The 17,622-nt window shown below is 35.8% G+C and overlaps 1 protein-coding gene across 1 annotated transcript; it reads right to left on the reverse strand.

Moving 5' to 3' along the window:
- Positions 1-14,512: 14,512 nt before the first annotated feature.
- Positions 14,513-16,581, reverse strand: LOC108661554 (uncharacterized). Its single transcript, XM_088805734.1, has 4 exons — positions 16,331-16,581; positions 15,989-16,139; positions 15,311-15,905; positions 14,513-15,048 (listed from the first exon to the last, which is right to left on the reverse strand). The coding sequence occupies exons 1-4, from the start codon at positions 16,579-16,581 to the stop codon at positions 14,513-14,515; spliced, it is 1,533 nt and encodes a 510-aa protein (XP_088661860.1).
- Between the last annotated feature and the right edge of the window lie 1,041 nt (positions 16,582-17,622).

Raw genomic sequence — 17,622 nt, forward strand, 5'->3', positions numbered from 1 at the left:
TCAGTAACTCCCTGGTTCTCATTGACAGACCATACATCTCCCTACAAAAGCATTATCGCGAAAACATTCCTCGTTGGGTCAATTGTCGAGCATTTTGAGAAGTGATGAAGCATTTTGGAGTGGTTTTTCGCATAAAGGTAGTTCACATATTGAGCATTGAGAGGAAGTTCACATTTCATGGAGAAATGTAGGCATATATTTTTATTTTTAACCATATGGAGAAAGGTTTTGGGCTATTTTTATTCTTCATGTTATTCATTTATGATTTTTAAGCATAAATGTAGGCATATTGCGTGTTCATATTGATATTGTTGTTGTTTGAAATTGTTGAATATAAATTTGAATTTGGTATTGTTGGTGGTTTTTGGCTCAAACAATGACAAGGCATGCGTGATTGGTTGATGGGAATTAGGTTTAGGGGTTTAGGTATTGTGTGACTAATGGTTTGCATGAGTGGTTGACACTTTATGCATGATTGGTTTTAGGCATGGTGTCACTTCAGGTGTGCGTGATTGGTTTAGGCATTGCATTGAAGGGTTTTGGCATTGCATGACTGGGTGATAGATTATTGTGTGACTGGTTGATAAAGTCAATGGAACCATGGCAAGCCAATTTTCTTGAAGTTCTACAATGATTTTTCCTCTTAGGACCTTGGAAAGAACTCATTATCACAGGAAACAAATTATATTTGTCCATCACCATATGTTGAAATGTGTTTGGATTATTTTCCTCAAACACCTAAACCTTATGCATCACTGGTTTTGGGCATGGCATCACTTAGGTGTTGCATGATTGGCTTAAGGGTTTTTGACATTGCATGACTTGTTGATAACTCAATATGTGATTGAATGTAAGTCATTGCGTGACTGTTATCTGTATTGGATTGCATGATCGTTTTATGTAGGGCATTGCGTAACTGCTATCTATAGGGCATTACATGACTGTTATCTGTATGGAAGTGCGTGACTGTTATCTGTATGGCATTTCAAGAATTTTATCTATATGGCATTGTATGACCATGATTTCATGGATTCTATATAATTTTGGCTCAACTTTAATGCTTTAATATGTATATGTTGATTTACTTAATAATCTATGCTTGACACATGCATTAATTATTCTGTTTTATGTATGCAAAGATAGTAAAAACTAGTTATTGTTTTTTTAAAATCTTCATTGATCATATTTACTAAAATGGAAATATTATCTATTTTATGTTGCAGATGGCTAGAACAGGAAAAGAGCAAGAGGATGTGGAAGCTTTGTTTTACGTGTTGAAGGAGTAGTGCGACTTCAACATTGGCGTTAACATCCATTGTAAGCAGACGCAGTTGCATGTCATACGTGAGGTGCTGCAGAAAGTAAATGAGTTGGAAGCAATGAAGAAAACATGTTTCGGGCATTTGATGGACGTCAAATCAGATAAAAGTTTATTCTGCGCCAATCTTGTGCACAACCTAATGTTGAGCAGAATCAATCAACCTAATGCCATAGAGGGTGAGTTATGGTTTGGCATAGGCAATATGAAGGCCTGATTCTTGAAGCGTCAATTATACCTGATGACAGGATTGAAGTTTGGTACTATGTTAACCATTATTGTCAATCTCTACAAGGTTGTCCTTGTAGGAATTCACGAGCGATATTGGGAAGCGGGAATTGAGGTAAAGATAGAACAAGTTTTAGAGACGTTCAAGAGAGGGTAGTTTCAGTAGCATGGAGACGCAACAAAGATTGCCTTCTTCTTGGTCATAAACAATGTTTTATTCGATCAAGATTACAAATGAGCAGTGATTTCGTGGTTGTTGTTGCTAGTTGACAACATCGACGAGTGGAATGCATTCCCATGTGGCACTTACGTATGGAGTCTGACCGTGGATTACATGTTGAGGGGCTTCGAACCTTTAGTGGTGGGAGTGGAAAAAAAGAAATGTTACCAACTATACGAATTTGTATGGGTGTTTTAGGTAGTGTGCCTTACCCTAAGGTTTTTCATTTTTCTTTTCCCATAAGATTTTATTAAGTGATTACAATGTTTTACAGTTAACATGCAGTTTTGGGCATTGGAGGTGATTCTTGATATCCAAAGCTAGTTTGGAAAGTGATGCCAGTCTGGATAGGTTTATCCAAGAATGCTGAAATGGCATTGTGACGAGAGGCCCACAAGCTTCCCACATCATGCTCGTATCTTAGCTCCATATGATGCCCCCCAGCATGGTCAGAGAACACTTTCTCCTAAGGTTCCACCTTTAGAAGATGCACATGTGGCCATGGCCAGCAAATACGTTAAACCAATTAAAAACAATTAAAAGTCAACATTAAATAAACTAACAAACTAAATAAGTTGAGAAAAGCAGTATATTAAATACCTAGGATTATGAGTTCATTCAACATTTCATCTTACACCAACTTTTCTTGTTATTTATCTTTCTTGGGTGGTTTTGTTAACCTAGAATCGAAAGCTATGGACAAGTCTCTATCAAGTTGCTTGTACAAATACCTAACTTAATTAGTTCACTATATATCTATAGGAATCAATTAAATTAAGTTCATTAAGCAAGTGTCCTAATGTGGCTATGCATGGCAATTGGCGTATGTCTACCTGAATCACAAATCAGATCACCTAAGTGATGTAAACATACACTATTCAAATCTTAGTTCAATCTAAAATCTCTCTGTCAAGTCTCAATTAAATTCACAAATTAGTTAATTGTTGGCCAAGCAATCAAAAGCATTAAGAACATATTTGAATAAGCAAAACTACACCCATTCATGATAAATAAAAGAGAAACTAATATTCAAACTATATGTTGAAATCCACCACAATCCTAGAAAGATAATTTAGCTCATACTAACTAATAAAAACAACATCCAAAGAATTTTAGCCATGAATCCAAAGAAACGAAACACAAAAGAACAGAAAGAAAATAAGTGTTTAAGCTTTGCAATCTCAATTCTCTCTCAATTTCTCTTGTTTTCTTGCTTTGTTCTTAGCTCCAAATCTTTAGAATAGTTGGTTACTGCCTCCCTTTAAAGCCTTTGAAAAAAGTTCTTTAAATAGGCTCCAAGTAACCTAATTTCCAAAAATCCCATCAAATTTTTATTTTTGGAAAATCGCCCAGCGCCATGGCCTTGATTTTTTGGTGCTGTAGTGATGGTTTTTTTTGCTACGGTAGCACTGTAGCACTCCTTCTCTAGTGTTGCAGCACTGAGCTCTCCAGAAAATTGTATGGTGAGCTTCCTTTCACCAGCGCTGCAGCCTTGTTCTCCTAGTGTTGTGGCTATCTATCAAATTTGAATGTGATTTTCACCCTCATATGCTCCGAACTGGGAAACATGGAAAGCACAAAAATTATACCCCTATCTCTTAAATTTCCAATGGATTAAATATAATATCAATTGGACTCTTGGATTGAAAGATATGCTCCAAATACTGCATTATGTTCAGTCCATACTTACTGCAGCAGTGCTCTAAGTTAAACAAATATTTTGACCATGATCCAATCTAAACTGGGTAAAGTGGTAAACATAAAAGTTGTAGCCCTTTCTCTTATAAGTCTAGTGGTTAAAGAATCACTTAATATGGAGTTCTGCAGACAGAAATATGGTCAAAATACCGCAATATATAGGAATTAAGCCATCACCATACTTGCACAAATTTTCATCAAATGAGCATTTTCGTTAAACTTCTTACAAAAGCAATAAGAGTAATTATTAATACTACTCTTAAAGTAATTTAAAATAAAATAACATAAATTTAACTAAAATAACTTAAATTAACTACTCAACATGTAATCAAACTTAAGCTAGAAAAGTACCTAAAATGCTACAATTCGAACCTAAAATCTCAAAGATCTAACTACTTAAGCCCACAAAATGTGTCAAAATAACTCTATATGATAGAGTTATCACACCCCCAAACTTAATATTTTGCTAGTCCTCGAGCAAAACATAAAACAACATGCAATAACTTAATCATCAAAACATTTAACTAAAATTCAATTGCACCATTTCATTAATCACTTTCAAGATCCTCAAAAGTTAATCTATATTCATAATTCTAGGCAACACAAAAATATTATTCAAGTTAATGTTTCAATCCAAATGCAAACTCATCATTAAGTGAAATTTCATGTGTGCATGTGTGTGTAATCTTTTCACCTAGAACATTGTACAATCTGGATAAGTTTATATTCATGCAAAATTCAAATTAGTAATTAACTCCATGAGTTTATTTTTCATCTCTTTCTCCACTAATGTAGGCTAACACTATGTTAAAGATCAATAGGACTTAAATTAGCTTGTAATGTATGGCTAGGGTTAAGGTTGAATATGGGATAATGTATAGCTGAAATCACCTTAAGCACATAGTCAATCTAAAACCTATTCAGAGCTTTATTTTCTTTCACCTAGTATACCCCTTTTCCATCAATCTTTTTCTTTTATTTAACACTTCATTATTTCTTTTCCTTTTTCTTTTCTCAATTTCACACCCCCAAACGTATTTCTTTTATTGGGTAGTGAGATGAATGTAATCATATTTTTGAACTTTTCATCATTTTTTTTTCAACTTGACTACCTCTTTCACTATGTGGCTCATAACACATTTTAAATTGACTTATGCACTTAAGAATGAGGGATGCAAGAATTATTGGAAATATTAATAAAAGGGTCTAGGCTGAAAATTAAGTGTTCAAACAAAGAAAAGATGTCAGTAGGCTCAAAGGGGGAAACTAAAGATAATTTATGTAAAGGAAGGCGACAAAGGGCTCAATTGGTCCAAAAATGGCCTAAATCATCTCCTTAACTAAGTATAGCCTAGGATTTCGCCTTAAGAGAGAATGAAACAAATTCTAGAACTTAATACATAATTCAAAAATTTGCATTCACATACACTTTTTCTAAATATATACAATAAATCTAAGCAAAAGATATAGTGCTCAAAATGTAGAAATTTCAACCTAATAGTAAAGCTTAGCATGAGAATTTCCTAACACTCAAACAATATTCACATGTTTCGAAGAATCAAGATAGGAATATAACTGAGTTCTCATCATTGGATAGGTAAATTAAACGAAACTGGTACAATTAAATCTAGTTCAAATGCAAATGCACCTGTGTAAAAATAAATTTAACGAAAATAAACTAACTTGAACTATCACTAACACTAATAACAATAAGACCCTCCCCCCCCCCCCCCCCCCCTAAACTTAAATTACACATTGTCCTCAATATGAAAAGCTAAAAAGAATAAGGAAAAGAAACTCCCCTATCAATAGTGATAATGCATTGAAAGCTCTAATTTTCATCCTCATTATCTTCATGCTTTCCAAACCTACAGACTCAACAAACAATCTAGGGAGAGGTTAGAACTACTTATATAGATAAAAAAGCAAAACTAACAAAAATAACTACTGAACCGTCACAGCCCAAAACTCGAGCCATGACCGGTGCATGGGCCTAATGGGCATAGCCCTCTAAGCCTAAGCAAGCCTCTATATATAATCGAGTTCATCATTTCATCAATCATGCATCACCATTTCTAAAACACAATTCTCAACCATACGAATTTTGGTTATATAACATGGTGATCAAATATTTATATTTGTATTATCCAAAGTATTGTCATTCATTGCCATCTCATAATGGCATCATCCATCAATATATATATATATATATATATATATATATATATATATATATATCGTTTGCAAAATAATCTTAACACTTCACATCTAATGTACATGTGCACATGCAAAAGACTCTTGACGACCAGCGGAGGGACCTTGGGTGAGGGTACGACTATTGAATACCAAAATACCAACCAAAGGCGAATGCACGAAAATGCCTCAATCTAGGTCCCAACTACCTCTGAGTCTAAGAACATGAAGTTTAAAAGAGTGAGTATAAACTCAATGAGTGAACATAAGAAAGGAACAAGCAAACGATACGAAGAGATTTTGAAAACATGATGCATTTTAGTTATAAGCAATGCAATTTAGTTTAATTTCTTATAAAACCTCTTAATTCAACCCTTGTTTATTTAATTCCTTAGCATTAAAAATCCATGTTAAACCATGAAGTTGAAAGAATGAAAATTTCTGCAAATGTCCACGCAAGGCAAGCAAAACAAAGGGTTCCTCGCTGCAGCAGAAAGGCATTCTTGCTGCAGCGAAATTCAGACAAAAATATCAAACCACCCAAGAGTTTCTTACTGTAGCGAGAATGCATTCTCGCTGCAGCGAAAACAGAGCCAGTGCACACCCTCCCCCAACCCGAGACTTTCTCGTTGCAGCGAGATTCATTTTCGTTACAACGAGAATCTAACCAGATAAAGTTAGGGGAAATTTTCTGTCACGACCCAATTTCCCGAGCCATGATCGGCGCATGAGCTCAATGAGCATAGCTCACTAAGCCCAAGCAAGCCTATCCATTTACCTTTGCTTAACAAATTTATCATATCATGCATACACACACACCTTTTCCCGGGTGTGAACATAGCCAAAACACAATGGCATTATCGATAATAATATACATTCACTATACCAATCATGTATTTAGCAATTTACATTGCATACACATATTCACATTGTTAGATTGTATTCACAATACAAAAGAACCCATGACTTTCAGCGAAGACATTTACAATAAGAGGGATTACTATCGAATGCCAGATACATACCCAGGAGATGCACTACGGGGACTCCTCGATCTAGGGTCCAACAGTCACCTGATCTGAAAACATGAATTTTTATAAAACGTGAGTACAATACTCAGTGAGTGAACAAGAAGGGAACAAGCATACCATCAGGAATGTTTATCGAAATCATGATGCATTCGTTTTCTCAAAACCATGCAATTGTTTTAGCTCCTTTAAACCCCTCATGTAAACCCCACATGAGTAAATCACTTTACGAAAATCCATGCTCAACTATGGTACCAAACAAATGGGAAATATGGCAAAAACCCACAAGTTAGCAAAAAGGACAGAAAGTTTCTCGCTGGAGCGAACTTCATTCTCGCTGCAGCGAGAACCAGAACATCAAGGAAAAAGTCTCCTTTTTCCTTTAAAACAAGTCATCCTGCTAAAATAACAATAGCAACATGTAACACATGTAAACTTCCAAATTTCCACAAAACAAATGCTTACATATTTGCATTTACAACCATATACCCATCATCAACATGCACACCATCCCATCATCATCATCATGCACATCATCCCATCATCATCATCTCATATGCAACGGCTTATGCGCATATAGTCGGGTTAGCAACGGCTTATGTGCACTACCACTCACACATAGCCGGGTTAGCAACGGCTTATGTGCACTCCTACTCGCACATAGTCGGGTCAGCAATGGCTTATGTGCACTCCTACTCGCACATAGTCGGGTCCAAATCAACATGCAAAGAAGCATCCATTACATATCGTGCATTTTATCATATTGTGATAACACATAAACCATTGTATAACACATTTTCACAATATAAAATCATTTTACTAAAAGCTTGTTCCCAAGGTACATTTTCTAAGAAAAGTTGGATAGAATCTTTCATATTCCCCAAAACAAGTTTGGAATGCAAGTCCACTCACCGGTATCGAAAATCTAGATTTTGGGTGCACTCGGACTAATAGCCCTCAAGCGTAATTCCTTTCTCTTTTCCGAACGTCTCACTACCTTGACAAATAACAAAGTCGAGAAATTTACTATATTGTCCCTAAATTGATATAAACTAATTTAAATTACTAATGCTTGAAACATAAATGCGAAAATACATCCGATTACCACTTAATCGCGGTATCGATTAAATTCGACCGATCACCCGATTAATTGGCGATTATGTCCAAATCACCTCCAAATTAATCTATTTCTCCACTACTACCTTGGTTTACCACATACCATTTAAATAAAGCCAAATTCAGCATTAGAACCCTCACAGTTCCTTATAAAAAAATTTGGTCATTTGGTGCACTAGCACCAAAATTTTTCAGCATAACCGTTTCACCTTAATTCATCATATTTCCAAGCCATTTTCTTTGAAATAAAAACAATCCCCCATTGATATTCAGCCTTCATGGTTCGACCAACAAGGAACCCTAGAGAAATTGAATATTTCTTTTGTATTTTTGTTCATAACCATGCTTAACTATCCCTAAACACTAACATAGTCTAAAATCAAATTATTCCAACAACAATTCCTCTTCCATACCCATTTTTCAGAATTGAATTCATCATGATAACTCAATATTCAACCATGGAAATCAAGAACAAAAGCATGGGTAAGCTAGGTATCGAGGAGAATTAAAGAAATTTTAACTTACCTAGCTTGTTTCCTTGATTTCTTCACATTTTCTTTGAATTTCCACCTAGGTTTTCTTGTTTTTCCTTTTGTTCTTCCTTTTTTCTTGTTGCTGGATGCCTAGGCCGAATATGGTGAGAGAATTGGGGATTTAATGGGCTGATTTCTATAGAAAATAATAAAATAATCAAGCATGCCACGTGTCACATGCTTATTGGCCTAATTTTTTTAACTTTTTGACTTTTTCTTCTTAATTTTCCACCACAAATATTCTGGTACTTATCCAATCCTACCACAATTAAAATCCCTTGGTCTTGACAAGTGCTGGTGCGAAAAATTTACCGATTTGCCCTCGAGGTGAAAAAATTACGATTTTGCCCCTATACTGCGAAATGTACCAGAATCAAATTATTTCTACTTTTCAACCTCAAATAACACTAACATTGATCAATATTAACCAAATGGGGCAAAAAAACTCATTTTATAAAAATTTTCGTTTAGTCCTCTAGTGGCAAAATTACCATTTTTCCCTTGTGCTCCAAAAATATTGAGAATCACAATTTTTCACTGCTAAACATCATTTTATACTCAGATAATCATAATTATATTTCATATAATTATTCTTGGTCAAATGTGATCAAATCTTGGCTAGAAATCTCCATTTAATCATCAAATGGTAAAATAACCGTTTTATCCCTAATCGATCAATATTTTTGATGGACTCTAAACTGGACCTTGAACTTCGAATCACTATTCTAAGCCATTTTGTGGGTTTCAAAATTTTCAAATTCCTCGTAAAATTTCTATTTGAACTAGCTCAAGGCTCGATTTAACTTAGTTGTACCACTCGGTACAATACCGTCTTTTAATAGAGCTTGACAGGGTCTCACATTCTCTCCCACTAATAAAAATTCGGTCTCCGAATTTAAATTCAATGTAAAGTGGCTTACCTTTACATATCGAAGAGGTATGGATGCTTTGTCCGCATCTCATCCTTAGCTTCCCCCGTCACCTCCTTTAAATCCTAATACCAACATTGTCACTAGGGGTGGCTCCACCCTTCAGGGTAGCCCTTTCTCCCTTCCACGACGAGCAACAAAGGGTACCTATGAGAGCACTTGGCAAGCAGTATCACTCAGCCTCGTTGCCAACCTCCTGAATGTACCACATAGGCTGCCATATGCGCCTCCTCCAATATCTCTCTCCTCAGTTCATCATTATCCGACACATAAAGTCTATTTCCATACCTCAACATTTCATTTGTGCCTTTGGTAAACATCTTTTCCTTCTTTCCATAAGGATCCTCCAACTGATCCTTAAGCTCCTTAAGGTGTCTAACACCACTAAATTCACTAAGGTATTTTTATCCTTGATTCGAGCTACATAGGATTTATTTTCTTATTCAGTCACAAACACCTCCTTTAAAGGAGTGGGTAGGACTAAATATTCTTCTCTCCTATTCACAGGCGTACTCGCTCTCACCGGCCTAGCGACCCTACCACGTCTACCTCGCCCCCTACGGGTGGGTGCCCGTGGCCTATTAGTCATCTCAGTAGGGGCATCTTGCTCCCCCACTTGTCTTAAGGTGGCCCACGTCCTAGGTGGCATTCTTACCCAGACAAAAGCAAACACCTGTCATTAGCTATAGTTAAAGAGATAAAGTGGTTTCTAAGATTGGGAATCTATGCGGTCCGTTGGTCGTAAAATGTGCCGCGGTTCACACTTCACAACTGAAGTTCCCACATAAAAACCCGACACTCCGTTAGACCAAAAAATCAAAGCCTTAGGACCTAGACAAACCTAGAGCTCTGATACCACTATTGTCACGACCCAATTTCTCGGGCCATGACCGACGCATGAGCCTAATGAGCATAGCTCACTAAGCCCAAACAAGCCTATCCATTTACCTTTGCTTAACAAATTTATCATATCATGCATACACACACACCTTTTCTCGGGTGTGAACATAGCCAAAACACAATGGCATTATCGATAATAATATACATGCACTATACCAGTCATGTATTTAGCAATTTACATTGCATACACATATTCACATTGTTAGATTGTATTCACAATACAAAAGAATCCATGACTTCCAACGGAGACATTTACAATAAGAGGGATTACTATCGAATGCCAAATACATACCTAGGAGATGCACTACGGGGACTCCTCGATCTAGGGTCCAATAGTCACCTGATCTGAAAACATGAATTTTTATAAAACGTGAGTACAATACTCAGTGAGTGAACAATAAGGGAACAAGCATACCATCGGGAATGTTTATCGAAATCATGATGCATTCGTTTTCTCAAAAGCATGCAATTGTTTTAGCTCCTTTAAACCCTTCATGTAAATCCCACATGAGTAAATCACTTTACGAAAATCCATGCTCAACTATGGTACCAAACAAATGGGAAATATGGCAAAAACCCACAAGTTAGCAAAATGGATAGAAAGTTTCTCGCTGTAGCGAACTTCATTCTCGCTGCAGGGAGAACCAGAACATCAAGGAAAAAGTCACCATTTTCCCTTAAAACAAGTCATCCTGCTAAAATAACAATAGCAACATGCAACACATGTAAACTTCCAAATTTCCACAAAACAAATGCTTACATATTTGCATTTACAACCATATACCCATCATCAACATGCACACCATCCCATCATCATCATCATGCACATCATCCCATCATCATCATCTCATATGCAACGGCTTATGCGCATATAGTCGAGTCAGCAACGGCTTATGTGCACTCCTACTCGCACATAACCGGGTCCAAATCAACATGCAAAGAAGCATCCAATGCATATCATGCATTTTATCATATTGTGATAACACATAAACCATTGTATAGAACATTTTCACAATATAAAATCATTTTACTAAAAGCTTGTTCCCAAGGTACATTTTCTAAGAAAAGTTGGATAGAATCTTTCATATTCCCCAAAACAAGTTTGAAATGCAAGTCCACTCACCGGTATCGAAAATCCAGATTCCGGGTGCACTCGGACTAATAGCCCTCAAGCGTAATTCCTTTCTCTTTTCCGGATGTCTCACTACCTTGACAAATAACAAAGTCGAGAAATTTACTATATTGTCCCTAAATTGATATAAACTAATTTAAATTACTAATGCTTGATACGTAAATGCAAAAATACGTCCGATTACCGCTTAATCGCGGTATCGATTAAATTCGATCGATCACCCGATTAATTAGCGATTATGTCCAAATCACCTCCAAATTAATCCATTTCTCCTTTACTACCTTAGTTTACCACATACCATTTAAATAAAGCCAAATTCAGCATTAGAACCCTCACAGTTCCTTATAAAAAAATTCGGTCATTTGGTGCACTAGCACCGAAATTTTTCTGCATAACTGTTTCACCTTAATTCATCATATTTCCAAGCCATTTTGCTTGAAATAAAAACAATCCCCCATTGATATTCAGCCCTCATGGTTCGACCAACAATGAACCCTAGAGAAATTGAATATTTCTTTTGTGTTTTTGTTCATAACCATGCTTAACTATCCCTAAACACTAACATAGTCTAAAATTAAATTATTCCAACAACAATTCCTCTTCCATACCCATTTTTCAGAATTGAATTCATCATGATAACTCAATATTAAACCATGGAAATCAAGAACAAAAGCATGGGTAAGCTAGGTATCGAGGAGAATTAAAGAAATTTTTACTTACCTAGCTTGTTTCCTTGATTTCTTCACTTTTTCTTTGAATTTCCACCTAGGTTTTCTTGTTTTTCCTTTTGTTATTCCTTTTTTCATGTTGTTGGATGCCTAGGCCGAATATGGTGAGAGAATTGGGGATTTAATGGGCTGATTTCTATAGAAAATAATAAAATAATCAAGCATGCCACGTGTCACATGCTTATTGGCCTAATTTTTTTAACTTTTTGACTTTTTCTTCTTAATTTTCCACCACAAATATTCTGATACTTATCCAATCCTACCACAATTAAAATCCCTTGGTCTTGACAAGTGCTGGTGCGAAACATTTACCGATTTGCCCCTGAAGTGAAAAAATTACGATTTTACCCCTATACTCCGAAATGTACCAGAATCAAATTATTTCTACTTTTCAACCTCAAATAACACTAACATTGATCAATATTAACCAAATGGGGCAAAAAAACTCGTTTTATAAAAATTTCAGTTTAGTCCTCTAGTGGCAAAATTACCATTTTGCCCTTGTGCTCTAAAAATATCGAGAATCACAATTTTTCGCTACTAAACATCATTTTATACTCAGATAATCATAATTATATTTCATATAATTATTCTTGGTCAAATGTGATCAAATCTTAGCTAGAAATCTCCATTTAATCATCAAATGGTAAAATGACCGTTTTATCCCTAATCGGTCAATTTTCCTGATGGACTCTAAACTGGACCTTGAACTCCGAATCACTATTCTAAGTCATTTTGTGGATTTCAAAATTTTCAAATTCCTCTTAGAATTTCTATTTGAACTAGTTCAAGGCTCGATTTAACTTAGTTGTACCACTCGGTACAATACCGTCTTTTAATCGAGCTTGACAAGGTCTCACATTTTCACTGCTATATAAATCCAATCCTGTTGGAATAAAAATCAGTTTAAACACATCTGACAATAATCAAGTTTCAATAGTCAATGCAATCACATATTAATTCCAAACCTCTCTATATAGTAAATATATATAAGCATATACACCACCACCGCCTCACCCAGCTTATGTGCACTCCCACATCGCACATAGTCAGAGTCATCGTGTGCATCCCCAACATCGTGCACAGCTAATACCAGCATGTGCATCCCCACATTGCGCACAGGCAATGTTATCATCCACACTCCCGCACTTATCATCACCGACATATGCTCCCCCACATCGCGCACATGCACTACTATATTTGTTACACAATATCACCTCTCAATGCACAACACATATATATTTATATCAACATAATAAAGGAGTACATGGATTCATCACAGTCACATTTCACAACACAACACAAAAACAACGTTTCATCAAGGGCTTGTTTTCGTGTGCATTTTGAAGAAAATCAATTAAAATATTTCAAGTAATTCATTCAAACATATATACATTTACCCAAAACATTTTAATACAAGTTCACTCAATTGTTTTTGTCAATGCTTTTGGATCGACTCCAACTTCAACTAATGCTTTGAGTGAAGATGTGGGGCCTCGTTGGAACCTTGGTAGATTTGTAGTTGAATTCTTTCTCAAGAGTTCTCAAGCTATTATGGACAATCTCTCTCTCTCTCTAAAATGTCTAACTAGTGAGAGAAAGTATTAAGGAAAGACCTTTGAGGGTTCTTGAAGTGTAGAAGTGAAAGAGCATGGAAAATCCTATGACAAGGTATATAAAAACATAAGTTTTGGGGTTACCATGAGAAAATTTATAGAGGTTTCAAAGCAAGCTTCCATGGAAGATGAGAAAATGTGAGAAGGGGAGAAGAGATGGAAGGAAAAAGAAGAAGCTGCTGGAAGTTAGAAGAAACTACTGGAAATTAGATATTTATATCTAAAGTTTTTCAAGTTTTACTTAATTTACAAAAATACCCTTAACAAGGTGGCTTTATCTTCCTCCTATCTTTTGTGCAATCTTTTTACTCTTTTGACACTAAAACAAGTCCATAATAGTCTAGAAATACTCGAGCTCACAAAAACTTAAAAATTTTGACTCGAGATGAAAAATGACCATTTTACCCTTACTATGGAAATTATCATTCTTTCTATTTTCTTCATTTATTTATCATTATATACATCATTCATTTATTCCTTAGGCTTACTTAGGCCTTAATAATATTAGGAAACCTACTTTTAGGAGCTAACTAAGAAAATAACGAAATTACCCCTAGTCTGTGTTATCGTGTCTACTTCTAGCTACGTGTCTATAAAGGTTGAGGTCTCACATAAACTTAAAAAGATATAGATCGGGTTGCCTCCCAAGAAGCACTTCTTTATAGTCACTAGCTTGACAATGATAACCCCTTTGTTGCTTCTTCATCATCGCAAAAATACTTGAGGCTTTGTTTCATTACCTTGAATGCTCTAGTAAGTGTACTAAAAATTTCAACATAGCTATAGGACAAGTTTTACCACCTTAAAGGTTTTCGACCAATATGGTTGAAGTTGCCATGGTAAGAGGTGGAGGCATGTACTAGAGAGTGTTACTTGTTATCCAACCTCAAAATCAAGATCACTGAAAGGTGGTAGATTCTGTACATCATAACATTGCTTCATGTTAAGATGTAGTGGCAATGGCTCTAACTCATGAGTTGATGCTTGCTTACTTGTAGATGGTGGAGTAGGATTACCTTCATCTTTATCAGCTAAATCCACTCTATAGCAATGAGTTGTGGTTGAAGGACTCATAGTTGTATTGAAAATAGTAAATTCAACTACCTCATCTCTAACTCTGAAAGTTATTCTACCTTCCCTTACATCTATTAATGCACCTGTAGTGGCTAAGAATGGATGTCTTAGTATGGTCAGAACCTCTTCATCCTCTTCCGTCTCAAGTACTATGAAGTATATTAGAATGAACAATTTTCCAAGTTTGAGCAAGACATTCTTTATCACACCACAGGGGTGCCTTATTGTTCTGTCAACTAGTTGCAAGGTGACTATAGTGTGTTGAATCCCTTTCAGTCCAATTCTCCTAGGAACAGACAAAGGCATAATTGAGACACCAACACTTAAATCACACAAAGCTTTTGAAAAATTAAAATTAACAATTGAGTAAGGGATAGAAAAACTCCCTTGGTCCCTAAGCTTTGGTGGAAGCTTATTATGGATTATTGCACTATACTCCTCAATGAGTGTAATTGTCTCAAAGTCCTTCAGTTTCCTCTTTTTTTGGCAATATTTCCTTCAGAAACTTCACATATGATGGCATTTGCTCTAAAGCTTCTACGAAAGGAATGTTGATGTGAAGCTTTTTGAATACATTAAGAAATTTTTGGAAGTGCTTACCACACTTTTGTTTATGAAGGCATTGAGGAAAGTGTGGTGGTGGTAAAGTTACCTTTGCTTCCTTCTTTTGACTTTGCTTATCAACTGTCTCAATCACTGTTTTATTCTCAACAAGCTCATCTTGAGAATTAGCTTGCTTAACACTATGTTCAACCTCTTTTTCACTCCTCAAGGTGATTGCCATAACTTGTTTTTTGCTGTCTCTCCTTGGATTCACCTTTGTATCACTAGGCAATGTTCCTTGAGGTCGGTTGTCTAATAAATTGGTAAGTTGACCAACCTGAGTCTCAAGGTTTTGAATTGATGCTGCTTGACTCTGAATGAGAGCTATTTGACTTTGTATAATGTTATCATTCTGTGTCATGTACTGCCTTAGAAGATCTTCCATAGTTGGCTTTTTTTCTGAAATAGGTGTGCCGGCTTGCTGGTGAAATACTAGAGGTGCATTTGGCCTTAGAGTTGAGGGTGAACTTTGGTTGAGAATGATTCCTCCACCTTGAGTTGTAAGTGTTGGAGTAGGGATTATTCTATTATCTATTACCCACAAATTGCACTGCCTTTTTTGGGCTTGGACACTAATGACTTGCATGATTATCTCCACATAACTCACAAGTTACAAAAAGGACTTTGCAAACTATCAGTACCAAAAGATTCAAGAGTTTTAGTTAAAGCAGCTACCTGAGCAGATAATGCTAAAAATGCATCTACATCATGAATTCCAGCTATTTTCCTATGTATTGCTTGTTCTGTTGGCCACTGGTAGTTGTTAGTAGCCATCTCTTCCAACAAATTGTATGCCTCATCAATCGATTTAGCCATTAAAGCTCCTCTGTAGCAGCGTCAATGGTAGTCTGAACATGCCCACTAAAACCATTATAAAAAGTTTGAACTTGAAGCCACTTTGGGAGCTCATGATGGGGACAACACCTAAGCAATTCTTTGTATCTTTCCTAGGCTTCATAGAATGATTCAGAATCTTGTTGCATGAATGATGTGATGCCATTTCGCATTTTTTCTGACTTAGCTGGATGGAAGAATTTGGCAAGAAATTTCTGAGCAAGATCATCCCATATTATCATGGAGTCAGTGGGGAATGCATTTAGCCATGCCTTAGCTTTATCCTTTAAGGAGAAGGGAAAAGGCCTTAACTGAATTGCATCATCTGTGACACCATTATGCTTGAACATGTCACAAATCTCTAAGAAGTTTGCTCTATGGCCATTAGGATCATCAGCTAAATGACCCCCAAATTGAACCGATGTTGGAATCATGGTGATGATAGCTGGCTTGATTTCCAAATTGTTTGCTTGAATAGCTAGCCTTTGAATGCTTGATGGAATTCCTTGTACCAAAGGAACAGCATAATCCCTTATGCAACCATTGTCAGCGACTACGCGCTCTTGGATTTGTTGTCCACCCTGTTGATCAGCCGTTGTATTTATTGGAGCAACACCTTGTCGATTTTCTCATCGAAGTCTACGAAATGTTCTCTCAATTTCTAGATCACACGAGATAGTCTCCAAGTTATTTGCTCTCTCATACAATAGCTAAACACAACTACAAAACAAAAATAAACCTAAATTAAGACTAATCTATAAAATTTGAATATTAGCAAATAACAAAGAAAACACAATTTCTGGTAATGGTGCCAAAAACTTGCTTTTAATTTTGCACACGTAGGTATATGTATTGAACAAGTAATATAGTGATGAAGTAGAGTGTCGTTCCCATGGAGATTTGTTCCTAAATTTTTACAAAGTACTAAAATCTTATAACAACTCAATCTTATTTAAGTAATCTGAAAATGGAAGAAAAACTAATTAAAAACAATTAAAAATCAACTCTAAATAAACTAACAAACTAAATAAGTTGAGAAAAGTAGTATATTAAATAGCTAGGATTATGGGTTCATTCAACATTTCATCTGATATCAGCTTTTTTGTTATTTATCTTTCTTAGGTGATTTTACTAACCTAGAATCCAAAGCTATGGACAAGTCTCCGTCGAGTTGCTTGTACAAATATCTAATGTAATTAGTTCACTATAAACTAAATAAGTTGAGAAAAGTAGTATATTAAATACCTAGGATTATAGGTTCATTCAACATTTCATCTGATACCAGCTTTTCTATTATTTATCTTTCCTGGGTGGTTTTGCTAACATAGAATCCAAAGCTATGGACAAGTCTCTGTCGAGTTGCTTGTACAAATACCTAACTTAATTAGTTCACTATATGTCTATACGAATCGATTAAATTAAGTTCATTAATCAAGTGTCCTAATGTGGCTATGTATGGCAATTAGCGTATGTCT

This window comes from Theobroma cacao, chromosome 4 (assembly GCF_053813885.1).
Source record: "Theobroma cacao isolate CCN51 chromosome 4, ASM5381388v1, whole genome shotgun sequence".
In the NCBI taxonomy this organism is placed as follows: domain Eukaryota; kingdom Viridiplantae; phylum Streptophyta; class Magnoliopsida; order Malvales; family Malvaceae; genus Theobroma; species Theobroma cacao.

Excerpts from the sequence above, each read along its gene's own strand:
- LOC108661554 (XM_088805734.1), bottom strand. The coding sequence starts at position 16,581 with ATGATTCCAACATCGGTTCAATTTGGGGGTCATTTAGCTGATGATCCT. Across the intron at positions 16,140-16,330 it reads AAATTCTTCCATCCAGCTAA|AGGAGCTTTAATGGCTAAAT; the intron begins GTCAGAAAAAAT and ends ACGCTGCTACAG. Across the intron at positions 15,906-15,988 it reads TTTTAGCATTATCTGCTCAG|ATAATCATGCAAGTCATTAG; the intron begins GTAGCTGCTTTA and ends AGTTATGTGGAG.